General features: G+C 47.0%; 1 protein-coding gene across 1 annotated transcript; it reads right to left on the bottom strand.

Moving 5' to 3' along the window:
• Window positions 1-1,648: 1,648 nt before the first annotated feature.
• On the bottom strand, window positions 1,649-26,393 carry LOC115758949. The gene is made up of 18 exons (XM_030699752.1): window positions 26,328-26,393; window positions 17,158-17,386; window positions 16,834-17,085; window positions 15,479-15,960; window positions 15,043-15,271; window positions 14,541-14,988; window positions 13,214-14,471; window positions 12,878-13,150; window positions 12,393-12,749; window positions 12,266-12,331; window positions 12,144-12,188; window positions 11,381-11,422; window positions 7,249-11,307; window positions 5,358-5,479; window positions 4,619-5,101; window positions 3,176-3,788; window positions 2,997-3,118; window positions 1,649-2,927 (listed from the first exon to the last, which is right to left on the bottom strand). Exons 2-18 carry the CDS (start codon window positions 17,300-17,302, stop codon window positions 2,771-2,773), a joined length of 9,153 nt encoding a protein of 3,050 aa, XP_030555612.1. The 5' UTR covers window positions 17,303-17,386; window positions 26,328-26,393; the 3' UTR covers window positions 1,649-2,770.

Raw genomic sequence — 26,393 nt, 5'->3', positions numbered from 1 at the left:
CCACGCGGAGATATGACGTTCCAAAACTACATAGCTCCGCGCGGAGATATGACGTTCCAAAACGACATAACTCCCCTTGGAGATATGACGTTCCAAGACGACATAACTCCCCTTGGAGATATGACGTTCCAAATCGACATAGATCCGCGCGGAGATATGACGTTCCAAAACGACAAAACCGTCAAATATGTTGAGCCTCCTTTAAGTAAAAGACTTGAGAGTACATTTTTGATATTATTTACTTGTATTTGTTTCCATGAGTGCACAAATGTCGAAAGTACCTTTTATGATTTTACTTTCAGTTTAGGGAATTTTGTTTATCGTAAGATTTGCTGTTTGATTTTTGTGTTTGGTTTTTCTTTGACCATAATCATATGTTTAATATTCCGTCATTAAATAGTTTGTATATGTACGATATTATTTATTATTAGTTAAATACGCTTTAAAAATAAATGTATTTCTGTAATGTATCACCAAAAACAACACACATGCGATTAGTTATTGTTTTTACTGTCGACAGCTTCAAGTTGACGTTTCAAATTGATTTCTTGGGCATCGAAACGAGACGAAAGCGCTAAAAGTCCGACTAAACCTGAAGGATCAAGTCCTTCTAAGCGCGATATGCTATAGATCCAATTAAATATAGATTATAATGTAGTCTGATCTTAACTGATCTATGAATGCCAAAAACCCAATTACCATCATTGTCATCTGTGCGTTTGCGTTATGAAAGCTTCAAAATGCTGTCATGCGTATGTACATTGGGTAGAGGGTATGTGTGAGTGTGTTTGTGTTCGTGTGTGTGTGTTTGTGTTTGTGTGTGTTGGGTGGGGTGAAAAGGTTGAAGCATTCTATTTACATGGGCAAAGTAATACCCTTCAACTATTTCATGCGGCTACACACATCTATAAATATCAGTTTATGGCTTAACATGCAATATATGTAAAGTGTTATGTTCCCATACTCTCAGTGGATATTGGGTACTTGTGATATTTGTTGTACTTTATACAATCTATTTATTATGTCTTACAATTTTCGTTTTAACCAATTCGGATGTTTCTGTTGTAGGTAGTTCAATTGTTGAGGTTTTCTGTCTATATCTGGTTATGGATGCATCTGCTTCTTGTTGGATGGTTCAAGCTTCTACTCAGTCTAAATACAATCGCTTGAACAAATCGTCAGTTCAAGGTCAAAGTTTGTGTTGTATTTGGATTTGGCTTAGCTTGAACATGATTTCTGTTTCAATTGTTTCTATGTTTTTCTGTCAACGTTTATTTTCATTCAATTATTGTGCGGCACTGCAAATGATTAATAATTTATTTAAAAATTGTCATAATATAAATATTCTCGCATTTCGTGTGAATCATTAACAACACTCAGCATATATGTACTGTATGTATATTGTGAGAGAGTTTAATTTGGATTTGTGTTCGGTTATGTATTTGCTTTTTATTATCATATTGATTTATTTATTTAATTTGTTGTATTTACAGCTAAAATTGTGCAATTTGCAGTGGCTGATTCCTAATATGCCACATTCATTTAAATCGTGTCTAAGCTAAGCTGTAAAATTGCCTTAAATTTTCGATTGTTTTTCTTTTCATTATTCATAAATATTTAGTTTGAAATGTGTGTGTCTGTTTGTGTGTGTGTATGTGAGTGTGAGTGTGAGTGTTGCTCTGTGTGCTTCCTTTAATACTGTATCTCTATGCGATTATGTGTCCTGCCAAGGCATGTAACTTTTTCTTTTGTTTTTTATTTGGCTCTTAAGAAATGTCCACTAAATGTTGTTGTTGTTGAAATGTACACTCGGTATATAATTTATATAAATTTAATTTAATTTTGAATTAATTTACAAAACGTTGCCGTCTACCTTTTGAGTATATTATAGGTAAGATTAGTTTTAGATTTAGGTTTTGGATTTCGATTTAGTCCATATATATAAATACAATGAATGCTTGCGGTTGCAATCAGATGCAAACGGTTACTAAATATAAGTACAGATACAAATTAAAACTTAAATGAGCGCTTCGTGATTTCTATCAAATCAAGTACAATGTAATTCATAAAGCATAGATTTATAAGTAGGTATAGTTAGAATTACAGTTACGATTACAGTTATAGTTAAGTCGACTACTATCCAAATATCTAAATTAAATCAAATAATATAACAAAGCAAAGCAGCTTTGTGCGCAAATACTGTTTAAATGTTGCGTAGACACACGTGACTGTTCTGTTTGTCAGCTTCTGGCTCTTCTAATTAGTTGCGTTACCATTTTAGTTGTAGTCTAAATAGTTAGTTAAATGTTGCTGATGCTTGCAATTTAACTAAAAACAGTTAACTCTCTTGGCAAAAAATACACATTTCATTGGGTTTGTTCGTGGCTATAGATATTCACAAGTTGAAGACCTCCTTCTGGAACTGGGACGTTGATAACTCAGGCGACTGCTTGCATACTCTGTCTATATATGTGTATATATGTTTTAATATAATGTGTAATAATACAAACTACAGCTACCTTCTTATGCTTAGCCTTCTATTAATTCTGCCTGCCTGCCTGCCTTAAGCTGTTCATCTTCATATATATATACAAATTCTATATTCTTCTGGTCTCTACCAAAATTGTGCTGCTGTTGCGCTTGTCTGTGGCGGCATTGTCGTCGTTGTACTTCCAGTTGCTACAGTTGCAACAGTTGTTGTTGCTGCTGCTGCTGTTGGTGCTGCTGTCCCTGTTGCTGTTGCTGGATTTAGCTGCGGCAGGGGAGGATATCAGGAGTGCTTGTCGGTGAGCTCAGTCCAACGTGACTCGAAGAACTTGCGCATGCCATGCCCAGCCTTGCCCACGGGCGAATCATCCTCGTTGAACATCTCGCAGTTGTCAAAGATTTGCCGCACATCCACGCAAAAGTCCTCGCGGCACTTGTAGCTGCTCATCAAAGACGAGATAAAATTCTGTTAAAATCAAACCCAGATTGTGCACAAATGATTTACACACCTCAAATCCTGCAGTTTCTTCTTGATTGTGGACAGATCCATGGGCGCTTTAATGATTTTGCGATATGTGGGAAACTGTTTGGTGTTCACAGGCAACAGAAATGGCCACGAATCCTCATGAAGCTGTCGAAGTATATGTCAATTAGCCTTTTGTAATTGCTTTTATCTTAGTTTCCTTACCTCCATTTCGCCCAGTAGCGTCTTGCAGACGGCCAGCTCCTTGATCAGCTTCTTGGTGGCATGCTTCTCCTTCTTCTCCTGCTTCAGCTTCTCCTTGGCCTCCTGTATGGCGTGTATGTTAATGGGCGGCGGCGACATTTGCGTCCCAGCTCCAGCACCACCAGCACCCGGCGGCGTCGGAGTGCATGTCCTCGGCGACGGCATGGCCATCAGCTGCTGCTGCGGAGGCGACTGACAGGCAACGTTCAGCAGTGCCGTTGGCGATGCCTGCATCAGAATAGGCGCCGTTACGTTCGGCGTCGGTGGCTGCAGCGGCGCTGGCAGCGCTGGCGGTGGTGGTGTTGGTGCCGCCACGGGCGTGGACGTCGGCGTGGGCGTAGGGGTGCGCGTGGGCGTCACCTCACGCGGCGACATGGCCGCAAACTGCATCGCCTGCGGCACAGACACCACGCCAAAGTTGCTCGGCGCTGCGTAGCCAGCCGCAAAGGAGCCGCTCTCCTCCAGCTGCACGCCTCCGTTGTTGTTGCCGAGATGCGCCTGGAAACGGCTGCCGTCAATCGAGTTATTGTGATGCTGCTCATCGTACGTGGCCGAGGCAATCGAATGCGCCGGACTGCAAATTGTGAACGAAAATTTGTTTTACAATGGGCGAAACATACTAGTCATATATGTAAAATGGAATTTTGTAAAATGGTCCATAATGGATTCAAATGTAGGCTATCCTATCCTACTTCAAATTGTTAGATGTATATCTATACATATTCTATATAAAGATAGTTTCTTTGTAATGTACATGCTAAAACTGAGTTTTGGTAAATGCCGGTACACATATATATCTTACCATTTGCCAGATTTCCGATCAATTCTATGTAGAACAACAGGAATGAACAAAGTAAATAAATCTTGCGATCCCTATTCCATCTTTAATTTCGGTTCGTGCAACTGGTTTTCCACATTGACAAACTTTGCTTCCGTTTCGAGACATTTATCATCCGATTTGTATCAATTTTTAATGAAACCATTTATTTGATAATTCATAAAAAATATCTATTTCGTTCTGCACATTTTAAACACAGAAGTCAACGCGACCTCTAAGGCCCCCAAACTATTGAGACATTAGCTAAACTATCTGTTTTTTTTCAATTTGTTCGATTTTGGGTATTAAAATTCCTCGAAGACTATTTCTAAAAGAATTTGAACACAATTTAATGATGCTGGAGCGTAACGAATAATATTTGAATGGTTTGTTAGGTGCTTGCCCATGATGTGAATCAAAAGTGCGAGAGGAGGTTATTGTTGTGCATGTATTTGAGATATGTATTATATTATTTGAAATATGTATGTATGTACACGATCAAGTATTATGTATTTGAATAATTGTTATGTTACATAATTGAATGCTTGGGTTCGGAAGTGAAATATGTATTTGAAAGGGTCGCTCACCTAAGCGGCGCTGGCAGGGATGTCATGGACTCGTCGTGCGACGAGTTGAGCGACTGCTGTGAGCCATGCAGCAGCATTTGCTGCTGCTGCTGCTGCAGTTGTTGTTGTTGCTGTTGCTGCTGCTGGTGTGGATCGATGGGACACAGCTGCTCCATGCTGCCGGCCGAGGCCAACAGCTGATGTTTGTCGCTGCCGCGTCGCTTTGCCGCGGTGCTGGCATCGCGATCCCGTCGCGACTTGCTGCTGCTGCTGCCGCTGCTGGCGGCGCTCCTCTTCTTGGGTGGCGGGGCGCGGGTGATGCAGCCGTGGCAGTACCACTTGCCGCGCGGCACCTTCAACAGCGGCGGAATGTAGCAGTCGGCGTGATAGGCGCGCGGACACAGATCACAGTAGATCATCTTGCCGACAGGCGAGGGCCGATGCCCGCCGCAGACGATGCACTTGCGCTCGTTGGTCGCCTTATTGACGCACTCATAGCAATACCTGCAAGCAGAAGGAACTCATTAGTCGCGCACGAACAGGACAGACACCAGGGAGGTTGGGGGGCGGGACGCGCTACAGTGCGTGGCGTGGACTTGGTGGACTTGGACGCGGGCGTACAAAAAACAAAAGTTAACAATTCAAAACGATGCGACAAATGTGCGAGGGATGAACAGATTGATGAGGACCAAAGGGCTGAGTCGGATGAAGAATTTGGCTTGGTTTGGTTTTGGTTGGGTTTGGTTGGCTTTCTACTCACCAGTCGCCATCGGGTATGTTGTCCATTTTGGGCTTGAAGCAGTAGGTGTGGTAACCCTTGTCGCAGCCATCGCAGAGCAGCAGCTTGTCCTCGTTCTCGCCCGAGGTGCAGAACTGGCAATTCTGTAAGGAGTTTGAATATTTGCAAGAGTTTGTAGTAGTGCCTGAACGTCGTCCTTGTCGTTTGCGTTTGCCGTTCGAATACGAATTGCAGTCAGTGTCCGAGTTCGAATCGGAGTCAGAGTTCGAGTTTGAGTTCGAGTTTGAGTTCTGGTCGCATCCGTTTTGCGCCAAGGCTTTCAAATTTATTTTTATGGTCATCGAAGGATTTTTTGCGGCAGGTGGCGTCTCTTTAGCATTTTCCCTTTGCTTTGATTTCTTCGGTGTTGCTTTGCTTGACTGTTTCTTCTCCTTGTCCTTGTCCTTTTTGGACTGTTTTTGCTTTGAGGCGCTCTGTTCTTGTTGTTGCTGCTGCTTCTTCTTTGGCGTAGCCTGCTTTTTGGCGCTGCCTTTCTTCTTGTTGGACTTGTTGTTCTTTGCGGGCGTTGCATACTTTTGTACGCAATCAGATTCAGATTCAGTTCAGGTTGCGTTCGAGTTGGAGTTGCGTTCGAGTTGGGGTTGCGTCCGAGTCGGTTTGAAGGAAATGTTGCGTTCGTTGCAGCGGGCAAACGGGTAAACGGATAACGGCAGCGGGTATGGCAACAAAAGCATTCGATTGTGAAACAAATGGCGTGTTTATGTATGTGTGTGTGTGTATGTGTATGGGTTTATGTTTATGTGAGTGTATGTGTGTGAGTGTGTGTGTATGAAAGCGTTAAATTCATTTTTTTGATTTTGAACAAGAGAACACCATTGAACACCACAAACAACAAACAAGTCAAACATTCAGCGAAAGTGTTAAGAAAGAAACAGAACAAACAATAAAAAATTCGAATTAATTTCAAGGCAGTCAATAATTTTGTTCAATTAAGGACGACAGTTGCAAAGGAAAGACAATTCTACATAAGTTTACATGCAAAACAAACAAAATTGCAAATGCTAGATGATCCAAAAGAAAGCACTACTTGGGAACTTGGAACTTCTACAAGCTTCGAATAGTTGGGCATGATATTGGGCTACAAAGAAATGACTACTAATTGTGGCAAGACAAGAACTTGGAAAGCGGATCCGATGAATATCTAGAATTTCTTATTTTAACTATCCTAAACAATGTTTTTTTATTAAACGATACTTTTTAGCTAAGACAGAGCCGTATGAAAAGCCGTTTTGTTGACTAAAATCACAAACTGATTATGGAATTCACAATTTTGAAAATTGATTAGAAAACTAATTGGAGGAACACTTCCTAATTTTCTGCTTGATCTGGTTTAAAGCATTTCTCAAAGCGGTATGTAAGGCCTAATTAATTTCCGTTTTCTCCCATATCTATTTTCAAAAGTCTTCAAAATGTTACGAAAAAGACCTGGAAAATACCAGCTTCTGCTTGAAGAGCATAGAATATTCATATGTCTCTAATGACAAATCTGTCAACTATTCCTTTGCTTCTCTTCTTCGGACCACAGACATTCGAAGAAAACAAGGTACGATTAAAAAGAAAACTGGTGAAAATTAGTTAGTGCATATGTGTGTGAGTGTGTGTGTATGTCTGTGTGATGGTTATGGGGTTAAAATGTGAGTATATAGATGTGTGAATGCCAAAAACTAAATGGGGAATGAAAGGCGTCTGACTGCAGCATGAAGGAGTAGGTCTTCAAGGCGCAATGTCAGTGTGGAATGGTGTTTAGTGTTGGGTTGTTGGATTCGTGGGTTTGGTGGGCTGATGGCTGGATAGTAGTGGGGTGCCAAGCTAAGAGATAAGCAAAAGCAAAAGACAAAGAGCTGAAACTTACCGCCTTCATGATGCTTTTGTCCCATGCCACGCAGGACTCCAGCACATACAGGGCCATGGCCAGCTGGGCGGTGGTATGGGATCGAGCGACGGCATCTCGCCATTGCACCAGGCCCTTGGGTATATTCTCCACCTTCTCGTCCTTGTCGCTGTCGCAGTTGCTGGCCGGCGATGCGGCGCCGGAGCAGGGCTCCAGGGTTCCGGCTGCCGGCACAACCGCCTCGCACGATGTGGACGCGACGCTGGTGCTGGGAGCAGCTGCCGCAGCAGCTGCGGCCAAGGCCATGGCGCGCTCGTTAAAGACGGAGGCGTTCAGGTTGTTGCCGGGCTGTTGGGTCTGCTGCTGGGCCATCAGCTGTTGCTGCTGCTGCTGCATCTGCAGCAGATACGCCGCCGCCGAGGCGGAGTTCTGCGTCTGCGTGGAGGTCTGCTGGTTCTGGGCGATGACGGCCAGGTGGGCGTCGCCGGTCTGAGAGCCAAGCGGCGGCTTCAGATAGCGTCGCTCGATATTCGCCTCCAGATCGATGATGCGCTCCCTAATCATGGGTATGATGCTCACAAAGTCCGCCTCGCTCATCTCCTCCTGCTCGCCCAGATTGATGTCATTGTCGCTGCGCGTGGGCAGTTGCCAGTTCTTTAGCTGCATCGAGGCGCTGGCAATTTTATCTTCCAGCGATTCGAGCTGCTCCAAAAGTGCCAACTCCACTCGCCTGGCCACCTTGGGGTTCCAGTCGCCGGGTCGATCCGGCATCATGTACTCGACCAGTTCGACCTGGGCCTCGTTCAGCTTCAGCTGATAGTTGACGCCCAGCGGCTGTTCGAGTCCGAGGAAGCGCGTCAGATTCTCCTGCAGCTCGCGCTCGCGCAGTCCCGACGGATTCAACGTTTTCAGCAGCTGGCGCAGCTTTTGCTCGTCGTCCAGCTGCCACCAGCCGTAGCGCTGCCTGCGCGGCACATAGACGCCGTGCACCTTCTCCGGGAAGCCGGCCAGCTTCACCTGCTCCAGCAGCCGGTGCTCGTCCGGCGTCATCGACAGCGGCAACGGAATGTCTATCGGTATATAGGTCTGCACGCTGCTCAGCGACATGTTCGCTATGTTGTGGTAGTACGCCTGGGACAGGGCTTCGTCCAGACGCAGTTCAATCTTGGGCTTCAGGTCCAGAGATTCGCCGTTCCCGCCGCCCGTGTCCGGTGCGGCATCAGCGCGCAAACGAAAAAACGCTTCCGGCTCGGATTTGGACTTGGACAGCTTTAGTAGCTGCTGCTGCTGCTCCTCATCGGTTGGCTGGCCACGATGAGGAGACGCCAGACCGTTTTTTGACACCGTTAACTTGGCCTGTTCGTACTCATCCAGCTTGGCCTGCATCTGCTTCTCGTCCAGTCCCGACAGCGTGAAGATGCACTCCTGACTGAACTTCGTCGGATCCACCTTGCACTCCTCCATGGGTATGCTGTAGTACTGCATGTTGTTTATCAGATCCCACGGATGGCCCTGCAGCTGCAGCTGTGCACTGCAGTGCTGGTAACTGGCATAGCTGAGCTGCAGTTCCGTGGCCACCACGCCACCCTCCTCCGCCGGCAGCTCGCTGACCAGCGGCACCTCGCGCTTAACAATCGAGAACCATTTGGGCGCAGCGTCCTCGCCAATCTGCGTTGTCGACACAATGATGCAGTCGTCCTCCTTCTTTAGATCCTCCTGACTCATTGCCTCCACCTTATCACAGTTGCCGTTGCTGCTGCCGACGCCTCCGTTGTTGTTATTATTGTTATTGTTATTGTTATTATTGTTGTTGTTGCTGTTGCTGAGAGTTGGGATTAGACCCGGAATGGTGGGTATCTTGATCTCGGCCTCAAAGTCGGTTTTCGTGGAGATTACCGTGGGCGGCGGTCCCATTAGCTCCATCTCCGACTTGACCTTAATCTCTGGCCTGGCCACGACAGGCTCTGTGGCCTTCACAACGGTGGGCAACACCTCATCATCATCGTCGCCAAGGTCCACAATTTCCGGCTCCACTTTGTTGATCTCCGTCACATCATCGTCATCGTCATCGTCCTCCTCATCGTTCTGGTTCTCGTTCTCTGGCTGGTGATTCGCCTGCTGCGCTTTGACACTATCCAGTTCCGTCGGTTCATCGACCTCCATTTGCTCTGCTGCTGTTGCTGCTGCTGCTGCAGGGACACTTGCGTCCGGCAGCTGTGCGGGCTGTTCATGCTGTTCGATGCCATCTACTGCCACATTCTGTGTGTCGCTGGGCGTCTCCTGCTGCGTCTGCTGTTGCAGCTGCTCGTCCATGGCCTCCAGTGCCTCGTGGTAACCGCAAATGTCGTTCTGGGCCGATTCCAGAGCCTCGATGAAAATGCCGCCAGCCTTTGGCAGCTTCCAGTAGCGTCGCCAGAAACGATCCTGGCCAAAGCAGGCAGCCCGCAGCTGATTGGTGCTCTTCTCGAGCGCCTCCTTGCAGTTGAGCGAGGCGCGCACAATCTTGTCTAGCTTCTTTTGCAGCTCGTCGGCACTCAGGCGATTGTCCTCGTCCTCCTCAACGTTGGTTATCTCCGAGTCCAAATCGGACAGGTCATCCTCAATGATGCTAACGTCGTGGCTCTGCGAGTGCCCATCCTCATTGATGGAGTTGCGTGCGCCGCTCTTCTTCGCCTGAAGCAGCGCCGTCATCCCGACATCAGCCGCAGGTGTTGCTCCTGCTGCCGTTCCGCCGTTTTGCTGATACTCCTCCAGCTTGGCCAGCTGCTTCGAGGGGCTCACCTCGGACATAGGCGCGACGGAGAGCGGCGCTACTTGGTCGCCGCTGCTGGCGATCAGCACTGGAGCATCGCCATCCAGTTCCATGGGCTGTGGTTGTTCCGTGTCTGGAGTCTGCTGCTGCTGCTCCTGCCTGGTTTTCTCCTCCTGACTTTTGTCCTCGCTGTTGCATTCGGCGCCAGCAGTTGCCTCTGCTGCAGCAGTTCCTTCAGCCGGCGACTCGGTCGTTGCCTGCTTGTTGGCCTCTGCCTCCGCTTCGGCCTCCGCCTGCTTGGCGAGACGTTCGCGTTCGCGCTCGGCGTCGAGCTTCTGTTGGGCCAGGAGCGCTTGCATGGCCGCTTCACGTTCCGCCTGCGCCTTCTCGTAGGCCTCGATGCGAGCCTTGCGCTGGTGCAAGGCCTTGTACTTGCGCACCTTCATGTCAGTCATGTACTTCTCCTTGCGCATCTGGGCGCAGGTCTCGAGGCTGCCGTCAATCTGGCGCAGCACCGCCTTGTTCATCAGCAGGTCGTTGCACAGGTGCGCCAGCATCTGTGCCTTGCGCGTCGGATTGAGTGCCACGAAGGGCCGATCCTTGAGCGCGTGCGAGAGCTTCCAGGTGTCGTTCTCGTGCAGCAGCTTGTAGTACTCATGGTTCTTGGCCGAGTGCGTGGCCGTATCCGCGTCCAGTTGGTGGTGGTCGGGCACGCGTCGCTCGCGCTCCCTGTCCACAGTGATGCCGTGCATCTGGCGAATCTCGCCGGTGGCGGTGGCGTACAGGTAGATGCGCAGGATCTCGGACACGTTCGAGTTAGTAATGTCCGCGTTGCGCAGCGACTGGCCCAGCAGCGTGGTGTGCCGGCCAGGATTGGGCACACCCGGATCCTCGATGGCACAGACCAGCAGGTGCGTCATCACCGAAAGCAGCTCCTCCTCGGCGTCCGCATTGCTGTCGCTGATGAGCGCATCGTGAAGGTTCTGCAGTGACGGCAGCGACTCCATGTCGAAGCCCAGTGTCTCGCCAAAGTTGTGCAGGAACTCGAACACCATCAGCAAATCGGCCATCGCCTGTCCAGGCAACCGATTGCCAGCGATGCGCTCCAGTTCCGGAACGTTCAGCTCCTGCGGCAGCTCTGAATCCTCGCTGGGCTTGCGTATTAGCTGCAGTATCTCCGCGTCCCGCTTGCGCTCAGCCATGCGACGCTCGCGCAGAATCAAGCGATCCAGCACCAGCTGGTGCTTCTTCTTTTCGCGTTCTTCGAATTTGCGCCGCAGCTCGAGCATCCTGATCAAGTTCATGTGCTGGCGACGACGTTCGCGCTCCTACGAAAATAAAATGAACAAAAAAGAAAGATACAGATATGCTGGAAAAATGAAAAACAAACGAATCGCTTACCATTTCGGCAGCCAGCAGTAGCTCCTTTTGCTTCTGCAGTTCCTGTGTAAGAGAAGAAACAAAACCAATAAATGATCAATACGAGAGAACATTTGATTGTATGGAAACTAATCGAAGCGCTAAAGTAAGAATATAAAAACTAAAGCATCAGATAAATATAAATAAAACAGAGGCAATTTGGACGCATTTAAGATTGAAGGGAAACTAATCGAAGCGCTTAATTGAGAATATGAAAACTAAAGCATCAGACAACATTAATTAGATAGAGATATTCAGCTACACATTCAAAGTCTCTATTATAAATAATTTTAATAAAGAATTATTCAGGAAAATAATTGTAAATAATAAAGCTTGATTGTCTCAGTGAAATCGTTGTGACATGGCGATCCGTACGTATTAAAGCTAGTCAAGCGAGTATTTTTTGAAGACGTTTAAAAAAGAATATCAACTATTAAAGAATTTAAATAAATTATTAAGAAGTTATTCGATGGAGCAGACTTTTACAAACAAACAAATTTAACACATGTTTTACACTTTCGATTGTTGAAAATAAAATTAGAATTTGAACTAAAAAACAAACTCATAAATTAAGCTTGCCGAATCTTAACTAGAAAGTTTGGCTATAAATGTTCAGTTTGGACAGAAAATCGAAAATAAGAAACATTATATAATGTTTAGAACAAACTATAAAGCATGTGAAGAAGATGAAGCACAAGCTACGCAGCAGAGAGTGGCAAACGTGGAGTCGAAATTGATGCTGTACCTGTTCTTTAGCTAGAATAGCTTCCTGACGTCGCTTCTCTTTCTCCTAAATATTGCAAAGAAAATGCCAATTTGAAAAGGAGTTCAAATAGAGACGAGCTCTTCAATAAATTGGAAACTGACCTGCTGCTTCTTGAGCAACTCCTCCTGCTTGAGGCGATCCAGTTCTTCCTGACGCTTTTTGCGCTCCTGCAAAAGGGGTTTAGACGTTAGTAATTGAAGGTGCGGTGCATCTTCGTGCTGGGCTCACCTCAATGGCCTGCTGGTTCTTGAGTTCCTTCTCCTTGCGCTGCTGCTCCAGCTTGGCATTCTTCTCTTGGCGCGCCTTCTCCTTGTTGCGTGCCAGCTCCTCCTTCTGCTGTTTCTTGGCGTCACGCATCGCCTGCTGCTGCTTGGCGATCTCAATGCGCTGCTCCACGTTGAGCGTCTGGCGCGTAAATACTTTCAGATCCTCCAGCCGCTTGGCCACATCCTCGTCCGTCATCCGTATGTACTCGCCATCGTTGGCATAGGGCGGTGGCGCAGGCTGCAGGAACGAGCCCACAATGGCACGCGCCGAGAAACTGAAGTTCTCGCGCGTCAGACTCGATGGCTGCTGCTCCAAGAGCTAAACAAGGACGAAAACAAAAAGGAATATGTTTTACTCTCGACATTTTCGCGGTTTATAAAATGTGCTTCTTCAGTGTGTCGCGAAAGTCGCGTATTACAAATTACAAATGCGCCCTACAAACTCACAGCAAACACTTGGCCAATGGTCTTCAAGGGCAGGGTGCTGCCCGGGGCGTAGTAGGTGACCTCGCCACGGATCTGACCCTGCTTGGTTAAGCCGCGTATGACTGTATCCCGCTTCCAGCCGAGTTCTAGGGGCACACGCAGCTCCGCCACATTCAGTATGTTGGCATCCTCGCTCTCCGACTCCGAAAGGCCGCTCTCGGCGGCGACGCTCTCCGAGTCCGTTGACGTTTCCATGTGTGCGTTAGCCTCACTCAGCGCCAAGCGTATCTTTTCCTATACGAAGTAAAATAAAATTAACTAAAGCTAACCAGGAGCCACCTTTACTTTTCGTCTTACAATGTCCGCGCCCTGTTGGAGCAACTGCTGCGTGGCCAACATGGGTTTCAATCCGACGGCGCGTGACTGCGCCAGCAGCGAGGCCACCGTGTTCTTCTTGGGCTTGGACACGCCACGGCCCAAGTTGCGCGGTCGTCCCTCCTTATATGTCGAGGAGCCAGACCCAGAGCCAGAGCCGGAGCTAGACGTACCCGATGCAGCTGGCATGCTGCCCTGTGCCGGCGAAGGCGAAGCACCGCCTGCTCCACTACCGCTGCCAGAAATGGATCCGCCCGGCATGCCACCGGTGCCGCCCAAGGCAGCGGTTATAGAGCTCAGACTCTGCAAGCTGTTTGAACCGCTGCCGCCGCTGCCCTGCGCCTGATAATCGCTGGCCAGATTGCCCAGCGCCGAAGAGGCCGCTGAAGAGGCGGCAGACGATGCTCCTGCTGCTGCTGTGTTCATGCTGTTTGAACTATTTTTGTCCGAGGGTTTCATGGACAGATTCAGTGGAGCATCAAAGTCGTCTATGGTGATGGGATTGGAGGCGGAGCCAATGGCACCGCTGGCGGGCAAAGCACTCGACTTCAAGCTGAGATTAACACCAGAGGCCAGCGACGGGTCGGTGGTCAGGTCGTGCAACTCCTTGCCGCAACCCTTGTTGGACAGATTGTACGCGCCGTTCGAGGTAATGGTCGGCGGCAACTTGATGACCTCCACCCGATCGTTGGACGCATTCTGGCTGTGACTGTGGCTCTGGCTGTGCCCGGCTGTGGAGCCAGCAGTGCTGGTCACCGTCGACGACGACGACGATGCGGAAATAGCCGCCTTGGAGACGCCACTTAGCTGCTCCATGGGACTCATGCCCAGACCCATGGGCATTCCGGCGGCGCCCAGCATGCCGTGCAGATGCTGCTGCTGCTGTGCCGCTGCCGCCATTGCCGCGTACTCCATTTCGAGTCTGGCGCGCTTCGACGGACTGAGCCCTGGAAATGCAAGCAGAGAGGTAATTGCATTTGTTGTGCTTTCTAAATCCTTCTGCTGCTGCTGTTGTTGTTGTGTAAGGTGTTGTTGTTGTTGCTGTTGTTCTGCTTGGTGTTGTTGTTGTTGTTGTTTCTGTGTGGACTGTTGTTGCTGTTGTTCTGTTTCGGATATGGTCTTCTTGCGACCGCGTGAAGTACTACCGGGTATCTTGGGGCCCACGATGGAGGACGTGTACTTGATAATCTCCGTATCCGGCGGCAGTCTCACACCCAGCAGTGACGGATGCTCGCTGCCGCTGCAAAGCAGATACAAAAATGATTAGTTATTCCCTTGATTCTACTCTAAATCTTGCGCTTCCGCTCACCTGCTCATCATGGCCGCATTGCTCATGTAGTCCTTGGCGCTGCCTTTGTTCCCGCTGCCGGCCATCGTTGTGCTGGCCACCTGCTGTTGCTGCTGCTGCTGTGACAGATGTGCCGCAGAGGTGACCGTGGCGCTGGCTGCGGCTCCGCTGCTCGCCGCAAACGCATTCATGGCCGCCTGCACGCTCTGCTGGGGCGTCATGCCGAGTGCGCCGAATTGTGAGAGCGAGTTGAGGGCATTGAGCGACGGATTGTTCTTGTCGCGATCCCGATCCTTGCCAGAGCTGCCCATGCCACTGCCAGAGATGCTTGCATGCGGCGACATGGCCATGCTCGGGTGCATGCCACCCAGCGAGGCGCCGCCGCTCGAGCTTGAGCTGACGTTGGTCGACGTCTTGCTGCTGGACATGATGCCACTTCCACTGCCGCCACCACCGCTGCCGCCTGCGCCTAGGCTCATGGCCAGATTGGACAGACCGTGAGCATGCAGCGATGAGCCACCACCAGCTCCGCTAGATTTCTTGCCAGAGGAACTGTTCGAGCCGCCCCCACTGCCGAGACCCGACATGCCGCCCACGCCGGAGCCGGAGGCGGCCGCTGCGACGGCCTGCATGGCCAGCAGCTCCTTGTGCAGGGTGACCGGATCGTAGGCAGAGCCAGGATTGCTCGCAATACTGTTGCTGCTGCCGCTGCTGGTCATTGTCGAGGGTTTGCCATACGCGCTGGCAGTGCTCTGCAAAAAATTGAAGATTAAAGTGAAAAATAAGACAAATTATACAAAAAAACTATCTTTAAATCTAATTCATGTTAAGGTTTCTGTTGTTTTGGTCGAAATAGATTACAATAGATTACCAGGCAGATGGCCGAATGATAAGAGTTCATAAGAAATAAGCAAGCTAATCAGCAGACTTTTGGATGGTTGCATTAGTCAGGGTCTCACCTTGTAGCCGCCGTGGCCCGCGCTGCTTGTCGAGATGGAGGCGCTGCTGCCGGAAGGCGGCATGCTAGTGCCCGGCAGTCCGAAGCCGTGCATGCTGGCCAAGGCCGCGGCGGGATTGTTGGCTGCTGCTGCAGCTGCTGCTGCCGCCGCGGCGTTCAGGCTGTTGGCCAGATTCTGCTGCTGCTGTTGCTGTTGTTGTTGCTGCTGCTGCTGTTGGGCGGCGCGTTTCTCCTTGCGCGACTTGTTCGACTTGCTGCTGGAGCCGCTGCCGCCGCCGCCCGCGGCGCCACCTCCACCACCTACTCCGACCATGCCCGCGCCGCCCGCTGCTCCCGCACCTGAGCCCGTGCCGGCGCCACCCATGGCCATGGCGGCGGGCCCAAAGGCAGCTGCCAGATCAGGATGGGGAAACGGCGACAGACCGGAGGCCTGCAGACGGCTAAAGTAATCCTGTGCGGCCAACTGAGCCATGGACCACCAGCCTGCAAAGTACAAATGGCATTAGTTTTACAAACAGATCAGACGATCAGCGGAAAATTCATTTAATTTATGTACAATTAATTGGTAATATAATAATGTATATTTCTTTAATATCAACTAAAAACAATAAATTTAAATTACACTTATTAACAAAAACATTCCAAAAGGCCACATTTATATTAAAGTGAATATCTCGACTAAAGTTTAATATGGATTTGGAATGAACCAAACTTAAAACAACTATCAGAGAGAATAATAACAACTATAAGAGAATAATTTATAATAGTTATACGAAATTTAAATCAGAATGAAAAATAATAAACATATGCTTGACTATTTATCGCTTTGTTGGCCAAGAGAGCAGCTGACAAAGCGTAAAGCTTTAAAACAGCAAGCGAAATTGTTGCTATAGGAGCGTTTTCTTCAAGTGAATCACGCGGATTGGACGAGACACTTGCTGTTGAAACTCCACAAAGAAGAATATCTAAAACCTAAATAACATTCACTTATTCCCCCTCCCTCCTCCTTCCCACCACTCTTCTCTTATTAAATTTTGATAAATTGCACTATAATTCCCAAGCTGCAAAGACGACTGTTGAAGTTGAAAATTGAATTCTTTTTTCTTTTTTTTTTGTTTCTTGAGCAGGACTCGAACTTGCGTCGGGTCTGCCACAGCTCTCGTTCCTCTCTTTCGCTCTCGCTTTCTCTTATTTTGCAACGTTTTAGCGGGCAGCGCCAACACAGCTGCTGTGCTGCATGCGTCGCAGTAGCTACTTATTCCCTTTTCACGTCTCGTTTGTTGGCCTTGTCGTCTTGTTGTTGTTGTTCGTATGCTAATTAATGTGGACGAGTGTCGATGCCGACATTTTACTCACTTGCTGGATGCAGACCTGCCAGGCTGGCGGCCTGGGAGGCCGCGACGGCCATTGTGTTCTGGTGATGGTGGGCGCCTGCAGCTGCCGCCGCTGCTGCGGCCATTGATGAGTAACGGTCATTGGCAGCCGCTGCGCCCGCAGCATTTGGTAATAGGCCCAAGCCGGCGGCAGCGGCAGCATTGAACTGCGAGTTGAAGAGCGGATTTGAAGCAGCTGCGGCTGCAGCTCCAGTGGGATCTCGGCCCCAATAAGCTGCAGGCAAGAAGCAGAACAAGCAAAATATATTAACTACATATATTTTGTGTTGCTTTTTCAACCACTTACCAAACAGCGACGCAGCGTCTAATAGTCCGGTGGGATCGTGGGGCCCGCCTGCCCCTGCGCCGCCACCCCCGCCGGAGCCGCCCTTGCCGTGATTGTTTGAGTTTTTGCCATCATTGCCGCTGCCATCGCCGGCATTTTTGTTCATGTTAAAGTGCAAAGTTGGTGTTGTTTGTTTTTACAGTTGTCCTTGTTGTTGTAAATAATGTAATTATTATAGTGCTTCTTCTGTCTGCAAGTAGATAGAAGAGAGAGAGAATACAAAATGTGGTTAGCATATTAATTAAAATGTCAGTTATAACATTTGAACTCTTTTCGATTCTCACTTAGGCGCTGCTCTCACTCTTGCTTTCGCTCTTAATGTTGGCAACGCCATTTCGGCGAGTCTGCGAATGTGTTGCGCAAAGAGGAAACACAAGAAACATGAAAATCAAAACAAAACTACAAAAAAAACTACACACACAACTTCCACACAAAACCCGAACGGAAGCGGGCAGCGGTCGCGCTCTTGTAGCTGTATGCGTGAGAGCAATGCGTGAGAGAACACGAACAGAGACGCCGTGGCTGCGGCTTGCTCACTCACTCACTTACCACTACACCTGCATTGAGGGGAAAACAGAAACAGAGCGAATTCGCAGCGTCGCGCAGCGCGCAACTCACACACAGCGTAACAGAAAAAATGCGGCGAACGGAAATATATTAACAAATTGCATTGCAAAACGCAGGAAAAGTCGAATAAATGTAACGTTTTTACATAGCTATGCAAAAATATTAAACACAATTAATCCGATTAATACTATTACAAGCAAAATCGACACACACACACACTCGCACTCACGGACCCCACAGGCATACATAAGCCGCTGCGCTGCGGCGAACTATGCATACACAAAGCGAAAAAAAAAAAAGAAAATGCCGTTCGATTTGAGTAGCTTTTTCTGAGTACATTTTGTTGTTGTTTTTATACATACATATGTATGTTTGGTTTCTCTTTTTGTAAATTTCATTCATAAATTGTTGCAGCTCAAGTTTTGCTTGCATTTGCATTTCACACATTCTGCATATGAACGCCGCCGCTACGCCGACGACGTCACCGCGCTGCCGACGCTGCTGACTAAGAGCCGACTGAGACACAGACAGTCTGTCGGCCTGTTTGAACAAAAAAGTGCATCTACAACAGTCGACGCGGATGCTTACTTAAAAAACGGCACCTTTCATGCATCAAGCGTATTTTCAGATACATTTCACATATTTTTTAATACATTTTTCACAGCGTTTTGTAGTTTTAATCCACAAATGAAATTATTTACGGACAAGCGGTGGCGAAAAGCAAACCAAATATCTGTGGGATAACGCGGCGACTGAGAGCGACAATGTGAGAAAACAAAAACGCGCTCGGTACGTTACAAGTGGAATTGAAACATGAGAGCGGTGCCGTGGCACGAGTGTGAGAGTGAGGCGCAATGAATGGACCGATGCCGACGCTGACGTTGAGTTCGACAGCGACGGCGACGGCGACAGCGACAGCGACGCGTTTTCACAGTGGTTGATAATTACACATTTTTTGTTGTTTTTTTTGTTGCGAAAAAGAAAATGCATAATTTTATGAATTAATCATTTTAATGAGCATACGTTTAGCAGTCCACAGTGCCACAATAAAGGTGGAGCCCACTTTTGCTCCTCTTGCCTTTTTAATAACAGTTATTGCGCTTTCTGCTGTCACGCATCAGCCGACAGATGTGTCTGCTTATCACACAGCATGTGGACTCTGTGTGTGTGTGTGTGGGTAAGTGAGGTGGATGGGGGCATTTACGAATATTAAATTGCTTAATATATCGCCACGATATGCGCCAATAGTAAAAGGAAAAGGTACAGCAACAAATACGCGCATACAGCACAATACTAGAGTTAACCGTAATGTTGTTTTTGCTGTTACCAGCGTTCCTCCGCCCGCTTATACTCGTTGTTGCAGCTGTTGTTGTGTGTCTTTTCTTATGCTTCGCTTAAAGTTTTATGATGGCAACCGCACAGTTGGACCTCTGCTCGGGTCAAAACGTCGTCAACGGCAGCAGCAAAGGCTGTGTTGGTGTTCGTATATATGCGTGTGTATGTGTGTGTGTGTGTGTGTGAGGGTGTGAGCTGAGCAAGCGCGCGCCACAACAACAATAGAAACAACAGCAAAGCGTTGGCAATATGATTCGAGCATTTATCGTTGACGCTGTCACCGCTGACAACGTCGACAGCGACGCCGTCGTCGACGCGCTGCCAATGAAAAGGTGCGCGAAGCGTGCGTATGGGAATGGGAATGGGGGAGGGAACGACCAAAGCGACTGCTGCTGCTGCTGTTGATTTTTTCTTTTCTTTTTTGTAGATATATACATATATGTATATATTTTTTTTTGCCCATAGCGAATGACTGACGCTGCCTGCCTGCCGCGACTCTCTCGACTCAACTGACTGACCGACCGACGGACTGACGGACCGACCGCACGAACGCCTCTGCCCTGCCGCCTGTCGTTTCAATATTTGTGACTGACAGAGTACAAATGTGAAATTCTTTTTATTGTGCTCGACGCCCGACGCCGCCGCTGGCGTCACTGCCAGTCGATACCCACACCCCAGCCCTTCCCTTCGCTAACCATCCACGAGCTTTTCTTGTTTGTTTGTTGTTTTTTTTTTTATTATTTTATTTTGCTCTTGATTATCTCTAGCTCAATTGGCAGCCGTCAGTCGCTTTTTGAGCATGTATGTGTGTGTGTGTGTATCTTTGCCAAATGCCGCTGCTTGTGTATTATGTGTACATACATATGTACATACAACATTAGCAATAACGTCGTGGTCGCCGCCGCCTTTTGCAATAATTTGTTGATTTCTTATAAAACACACACCAATACATTTCCTCGACTCAATGCAAATTCTTGATCCATTACAACTACTTACACACATTAAAAGCATTAAAGGCACGCGCACGCACACACATGCTTCAATACGAACTCGTTATTGTTGTGTTTACACTCGCGCATTAAAGGAGTTATTTAATTGAACTGTATTTGTTTCTTTTCTTTTTGTTTTGCATGTGCATGAACATTCTGGGTTAACGTTATAGAAAAGTGAACGTTGTTGAAATGAAACAGCTTGAGTGCAATGTGCATACCTAGGTATGTGTGCATGTATGCATGTATGTATGTACATGTGTGCGGCAGGAGAGCTTTGAGTGTGTGTGTGAGTGTATGAATTACTGAACTGGCGAGTTTGTGTGCCTGCGTGCGTGTGTGTGTGCGAGTTGCTTTGTTTATTGGCTGCTCTCGTCCCTTTGGCGCGTTTCAATTCCAGCCGTGGCGCTTTCGCTACATACATACACACATACATACACGCGCACATACCTTAATACACACATATTTATTTATTAATGTTCACTTGTCCGCGCATTCGTTGATCATCTTCGACGTGCAGGCGCACATACACACGCACTCACACACACACACTGCACACACATGCATGCATTTGTAATTTTGCTGGCATTCTTGGGGCGGCGATTTAGATTTAGGTACAAATCGTTGTTCTTGTTGCCCGCCGCGCCTCGCCGCGCCGCGCCATCATTTGATTGTTGGCGGGCGGCTTTATAACGCTCCGACAATTTTCAGTTCACTTTGACTTTGCCTTTTCTCATTACTCAAGTTGACTCTTGCTGCGAGCGGCTCATACTACCGCTTGTTCGCATGTTTGCTTCTTGCTTGTTCTTGCTTCTTGCTTCTTGTTCTTCTCTGCTGCGGGGTTATTGACTCAAGAAAGCAACAGACAGAGACAGCTAAACTGAGTGAAAAGAGAACTTGCCGTTTGCCGTCATCGCGATCTTCATTTGTTAGCTCGGTCTTGGTCTTGTGTTTTATGCCCCACTTCTGCAACGTTTGTATCCAGACTGCAACCGCAGCTGCGCCGCAGACTGCAGCTGCGACTGCGACTGCAACTGCGACTGCAGCAACAAGTACACTGCAGCACGATGTTGCCCTCCTTCAATGTTCTCTATGCATTTGTACAGCAATTTCGCCTTGCCCCGCCCCCGCCCCTGTCCCCACCTTCACATTCTGCAGCTGACAAAGCATTTTCTCAGTCAAACACAAATCAGAATTTGATTATTTTCATAAACAAATTGAAAAATATGCATTTTCCAGTTGTCGCATTTCATAATTTCTTAAGAGCATTAAATAACTTTATTATTTATTTTTTGCTTCTTATTTAAATTGTCAAACGCAAGCGTGGCAAACACTTAAGGAAACTCCATGCAACCCTGGTGTACAGTGAACTATGCCTAAAGCGAACTGCACACTCCAGACCTGTTCGTTTGCCAAGGGTTAACTGAATTAAATAAATCTTGATTACGAGAGCGGAAGTGAACGGGACAACAATATGTTCGATTTCCACTTTCAAGGTGAAATGTGAAATGAAAGGTAAAAAATATGAAATATGCATAAATATCAACTTGGCCTTGTCTCTTTTACTCGAATGTGTTTAAATTTATAAATACATAAATTTGTATCTAAAATTGGGAACACAAAGTTCTGTTTGTGTGTGCCGCTTTTTCAATCTATATACTCTTCCATTTATATACTCTTCCATTTATATACTCTTTCCGTTCGTTTCTCTGCCTGTCTGTTTCCCTGTAATCTAGTATGATAATTAAAGTTGAAGAAACATTCTTTGAGCTATTATTTTATTAACTTTTCAAAGAGTTTCTTAAATATTTACAAAATATTAAGTGTCACGTCTTCTTTCTTCTAAAGAATATGCTTTTTTTTCGAAAAACTAAAAAGTATTCATAAGTTTCTTTAATCCTGCAAATGTAATTATAAAAGGACATGTGTATTACTATACATATTTAACATAAAACATTTAAGATTCGTCAGACGAATAAATCAACATACAATTTATGTTGATTGTGAATATATATTTGGATAGGTTGCAAAGTTTGGATGAGTTTCCTTTTCAGTAATATTTACTGTACGCTTCGGCTGCCAATTCTGTTGTGGCTTTCAGGGCGAAGGCCAGGCGAGGGGAGGGGAGGAAGGGTGGAAATGAAATGCCCAAACAGAACCGGAATAAAATGAAATGGATTTGAGTGCAGCTGGAATGCCTAGCCAGGCAGGCAGGCAGGCAGAACTAGGAACGGGGTGCGGAGAAGGGAGGGGGGTTGGTTGTGTGGAAGATGTTGGCTCGTCCACTTGTTTTTGGTGTTGTACACATTATTATCAAGGATATCGCTAACCAGCCGAAGCGGGGGTTGGGCGTTGGGGGCGTTGGGTCTGTCGGCTGCGCGCGCTCAAGGAAATTGTGTAAAAAAAGGACACACACACACACACACAACCACACACAGTCGCACAAGCACACATAAAATGTAAACTCTGAACCGAAACGGGGAGGTTGAGCCGAGCTATGAAGAGAAGGAGGAGGAGGAGGGGGGGGGGGATGACAAAGGGACACGGGACACGGGACACGGGCCAGCTCAGCCGGGACAATGGGTCGGGTCAGAGTCAGACCAAGTCCCAGCCAGAGCCATGGGCTGTCGCACGGTTTGGCGTCGCTTGGCAGAAGCGAGCGAGCACACAGGAAACGAACGCGCAAGGACACACGTTACGTGGGTGGCACAACATAAAAGGGGGCGTGGCATGGATGGGGGTGGGGGGGGGGGGGGGGGGGCAAAGGAGTGGAAGTTGGCTGTAACGAACCCAAACCGAACGAAGGCAAAAGCAAAACTAAAATTGAAAATGGCAACGACGCCGCCAGTCCCGAAAGGGGAAAATGGGCAAAGGGGCGAAGGCAGCGGTGACAGTGACAGCAGCGACGCTGGCAGCGCTAGTAATAACAACAACAACAACAAACAAATGAATTTATGCAGCCAACAGCAGCAGAAACTTGCATTTGTTGCGGTTGTTGTTGTTGTTGTTGGGTATTTATGTAACGGTGAAATAGTTGTTGTTGTTGGTGCTGCAGCAGGAGGTGGAATGCATGGGAAAGACGGCGCGCAGCGGAACGGGGCGCGCGCGCACACGACCCATAAATTAGAGCGAGAGAGCGCGCACGAAGGAGCGAGCGAGCAGATGAGCAGGCGAACACAGGCGAATACAAATGGCAGCGAGAGAGTGTGTAAGAGAGTGTGAGAGAGCGGGGAGTGAGAGCAATGCAGCATCGGAGCGAGCGAGCAGTGCGGGGGCGGGGTGAGCGAGGTTAAGCAAGGGAGACATGCGGGAGGCATTGACGTATTTGCCATTTGCAACAGAGCAAAGCCGCCGTTGCCGTTGCCGTCGCCGTCGCCTGCCCACTCAAAACTCAAAGCGAGCTTCGGGCTATAAAAACAACAACAGCAACAACAACAGCGAGCAGCAGCAGCAGCAGCAGCAGTAGAGACGCCGACGCACAGTGCAAGCAGGCAGGCAGGCAGGCAGGCAGGCAGCATCTGTTCCAGGCCTGGCAGCAGTTGGAGCAAGTGCACAAATACAAACGGAAAAGCACACATATAAATACAAATGCATGGGCAGGGTGAAAGGGTAACGGAATGGGGGGGGGGGGCATGCCAAATAAAGGTGGATGCGGGGTTAGAGGTTAGGGTGTGTGTGTGTGTGTGTGTGTGTGTGTGTGTGTGTGTGTGTGTGTGTGTGGCCGTGTGTTAGGTTGGCTGCGTGTGCGTGTGCTGGGCGGCTTTGTGGCTGCACAGAATGCACCCAAATGTGCTCAGCTTCTGCTGCCCCTGTCATTGTTACGGCAACAACAACAACAACAACAACAACAACAAACATTGATAACGTTCATCCAGAGAGAGGACGCTGTAACTGTACCGGCAACTGGGACAGGGGTGTTCACTATTGGACATGTCGCCTGGCGTAGATTACATTTGAAGGCGCCTTCAGCCTGAAGTCAATCAAATCCGGCTGCTTTAAAGATCTCCGGTTTGTTTAAGACCCACAAAAGTTTTCAACCATTTGAGCCAAAAGAAATCTATAGAGTATGTATATGGAGTGAGACCTCTCTTAGGCGGACGTTTCCTCTGAAACCATTATAAGTCAAGCCACATTCATGACAGCTCTGTTAGCCGGAGCTGAGTCGATCTGGCCATGTCCGCTCGTCCGTCAATCCCGGGAACCCTTAAAGCTATAGACATCAAGTTGATATTCTTATATATCGTAGTCATTGTTTATCATTGTTTATCTATTGTCGTCATAATGATAAATATTGTATTTGTTGTCAGGAATTTTTGGACATAACTTTAATATTTTTAGAACTGGATCACGTTTTGGATACCTTCAAAGATAAAGCCTTGGACTTTGGTATATACACACATTTGGGTGTCATATTTAAGTTCTGTTAACATCACGAGAGTCGAACTACAAACTCTGAGGTTAAGCAAGAACATATTTCTCATAGGGGAGGGGGTATTTACATAAGCTAAGAAGAAGAAGAAGCACAAGCGCTGCAACAAGTGGCGTGTGTGTGTGTGTGTGTATAGAAGGAAGCTAGGAAGACATCTCGAAGCTGATTTCAGGGTATCTTATAGTCGGGCACACCCCACTCGAACACTCTAACGTATTTCTAACAGTGTCTACATTTTTCCCATTGGCCACAGCTGAAAAAGTTTGTAATAAACTTTGATAGGATAATTGTATGGCTATAGGAAAATAATACGAATTATCTCTTGACTAATGTTAACACGTCGAACAGAAGTGTGGGAAAACGACCCTCTTAAACCCCTCCCCCCCCTCGCCACTCGTCTTGCCTGTGAGGGGAAAAGCTCTTAAATGATGCGGTGATTTCATTAGACAACAAATACAATTAAAACGCTTGTTGCACGTAATCAAATATGTAATATGAATGTGAAGCCCACGAACAGACGGAGAGACGGAGCATGGGCATTTAATTAAGGCTCAAATCGGATTATTCAACAAAAGGATTAAGCAGCAGCAGACGAGTCCTTTCCTCTGTTCCTTTCGCCTGAGAGCAGCCACAAGCAAGAAGAAGACAACCAAGGAGAACGCTTTGACAACTCGACAACTGGCTTTAAGCAACAAAAACTTGTAACTGAGCGTGAGATATCTGATTGGAATATAAAACGATTAATCGTATTGTAAAGGAATAAAATGCATTATAGGATATTCGTGGATTCTTAAAGTGCCTCTCCAAAGTATCTATAATATAATAAAGGTGTTAAATAGTTTAAGTAATTGTTAATAAACTTTCAGGCAACAGATAGAAAGCTTGTTGGGCCAGCTTTTCCAGTTGGACAGCTCTACAAAATGACTACCCCATTCCAATTGGAGTTACTCGAGTTACTCCAACGAACAAATACTGAATATATCTTTATATAAGCGCATTCCCAGGCAATTTATTATAACATTCAAAACTTGGTCAAACCAGTTTGAAAACTGTCCGATATATCCCGATATTCCCGGTTTACCAGTGGATTAGCTCAAATATTTTAAAGTTTGTTCAGACGTAGAAATAATCGAGTACCTAGTCCAAGTTTGAAGTCTAAACAAAATATGGATTTGACGGATTTGCAATGAATATACTTTTCAAATTCCTAGATTCTGACTTCATTTATATCAAAAACAATATACTCTCATTATCTATATGTAAATAAATTGCATTCTTTTCTATTTACTGGCTTAAATCAAAAACTAATCCCCCTTTTATCCGTTCTCAATAGGTACAGGGTATATCGAGCCTCGTGGCAATCAGTTGAAGTTTTGTTTATTTTTCTTCAGATTGATGCGTGCCCCTGATTCTCCAAAATATCAACAAAAGAAAGAAGCGAAGAAGAAGCAAGAACTGGATCATGTAATACATATTTATGCAGTCGATGATTTTTACTCTTGTTTCGAGGAAATCTATTTAATTTGCTTACAATTTATTTGTTGGCCAACTAGTTCTTAACTGATATTTGTAATATCCCAATACATACAAACTTTTTTTTATGGATTTTATTTTACCTAACTCTTTGTAGCTTTATAATAAGTCGTTTTATGTATTCCCAGATCCATGTAATTTAATATTTGAAATAATAACTGCCCCATTTTTCGGGTCCAACTCCAAGAAGCTGACCGAGGCAGCATTATTGTGCTTCTCTTTCTCTTCCCCTCCCTTTCGCTCACTCTCTGTTTAACTCTTGCCTTCCTTTTACTCACCAGAACAAATTTGGTTTGTCTTATTCTTGTTCCCAATTGGAACTCTGTTGTTTCATAGCTCTTCCT

This window comes from Drosophila novamexicana, unplaced genomic scaffold, assembly GCF_003285875.2.
Source record: "Drosophila novamexicana strain 15010-1031.04,08,12 unplaced genomic scaffold, DnovRS2.1 tig00000008-arrow-pilon, whole genome shotgun sequence".
Classification (NCBI taxonomy): Eukaryota; Metazoa; Arthropoda; class Insecta; order Diptera; family Drosophilidae; genus Drosophila; species Drosophila novamexicana.
The sequence above is the reverse complement of the archived record's forward strand: the minus strand, read 5'-3'. Positions and strand labels throughout refer to the sequence as shown.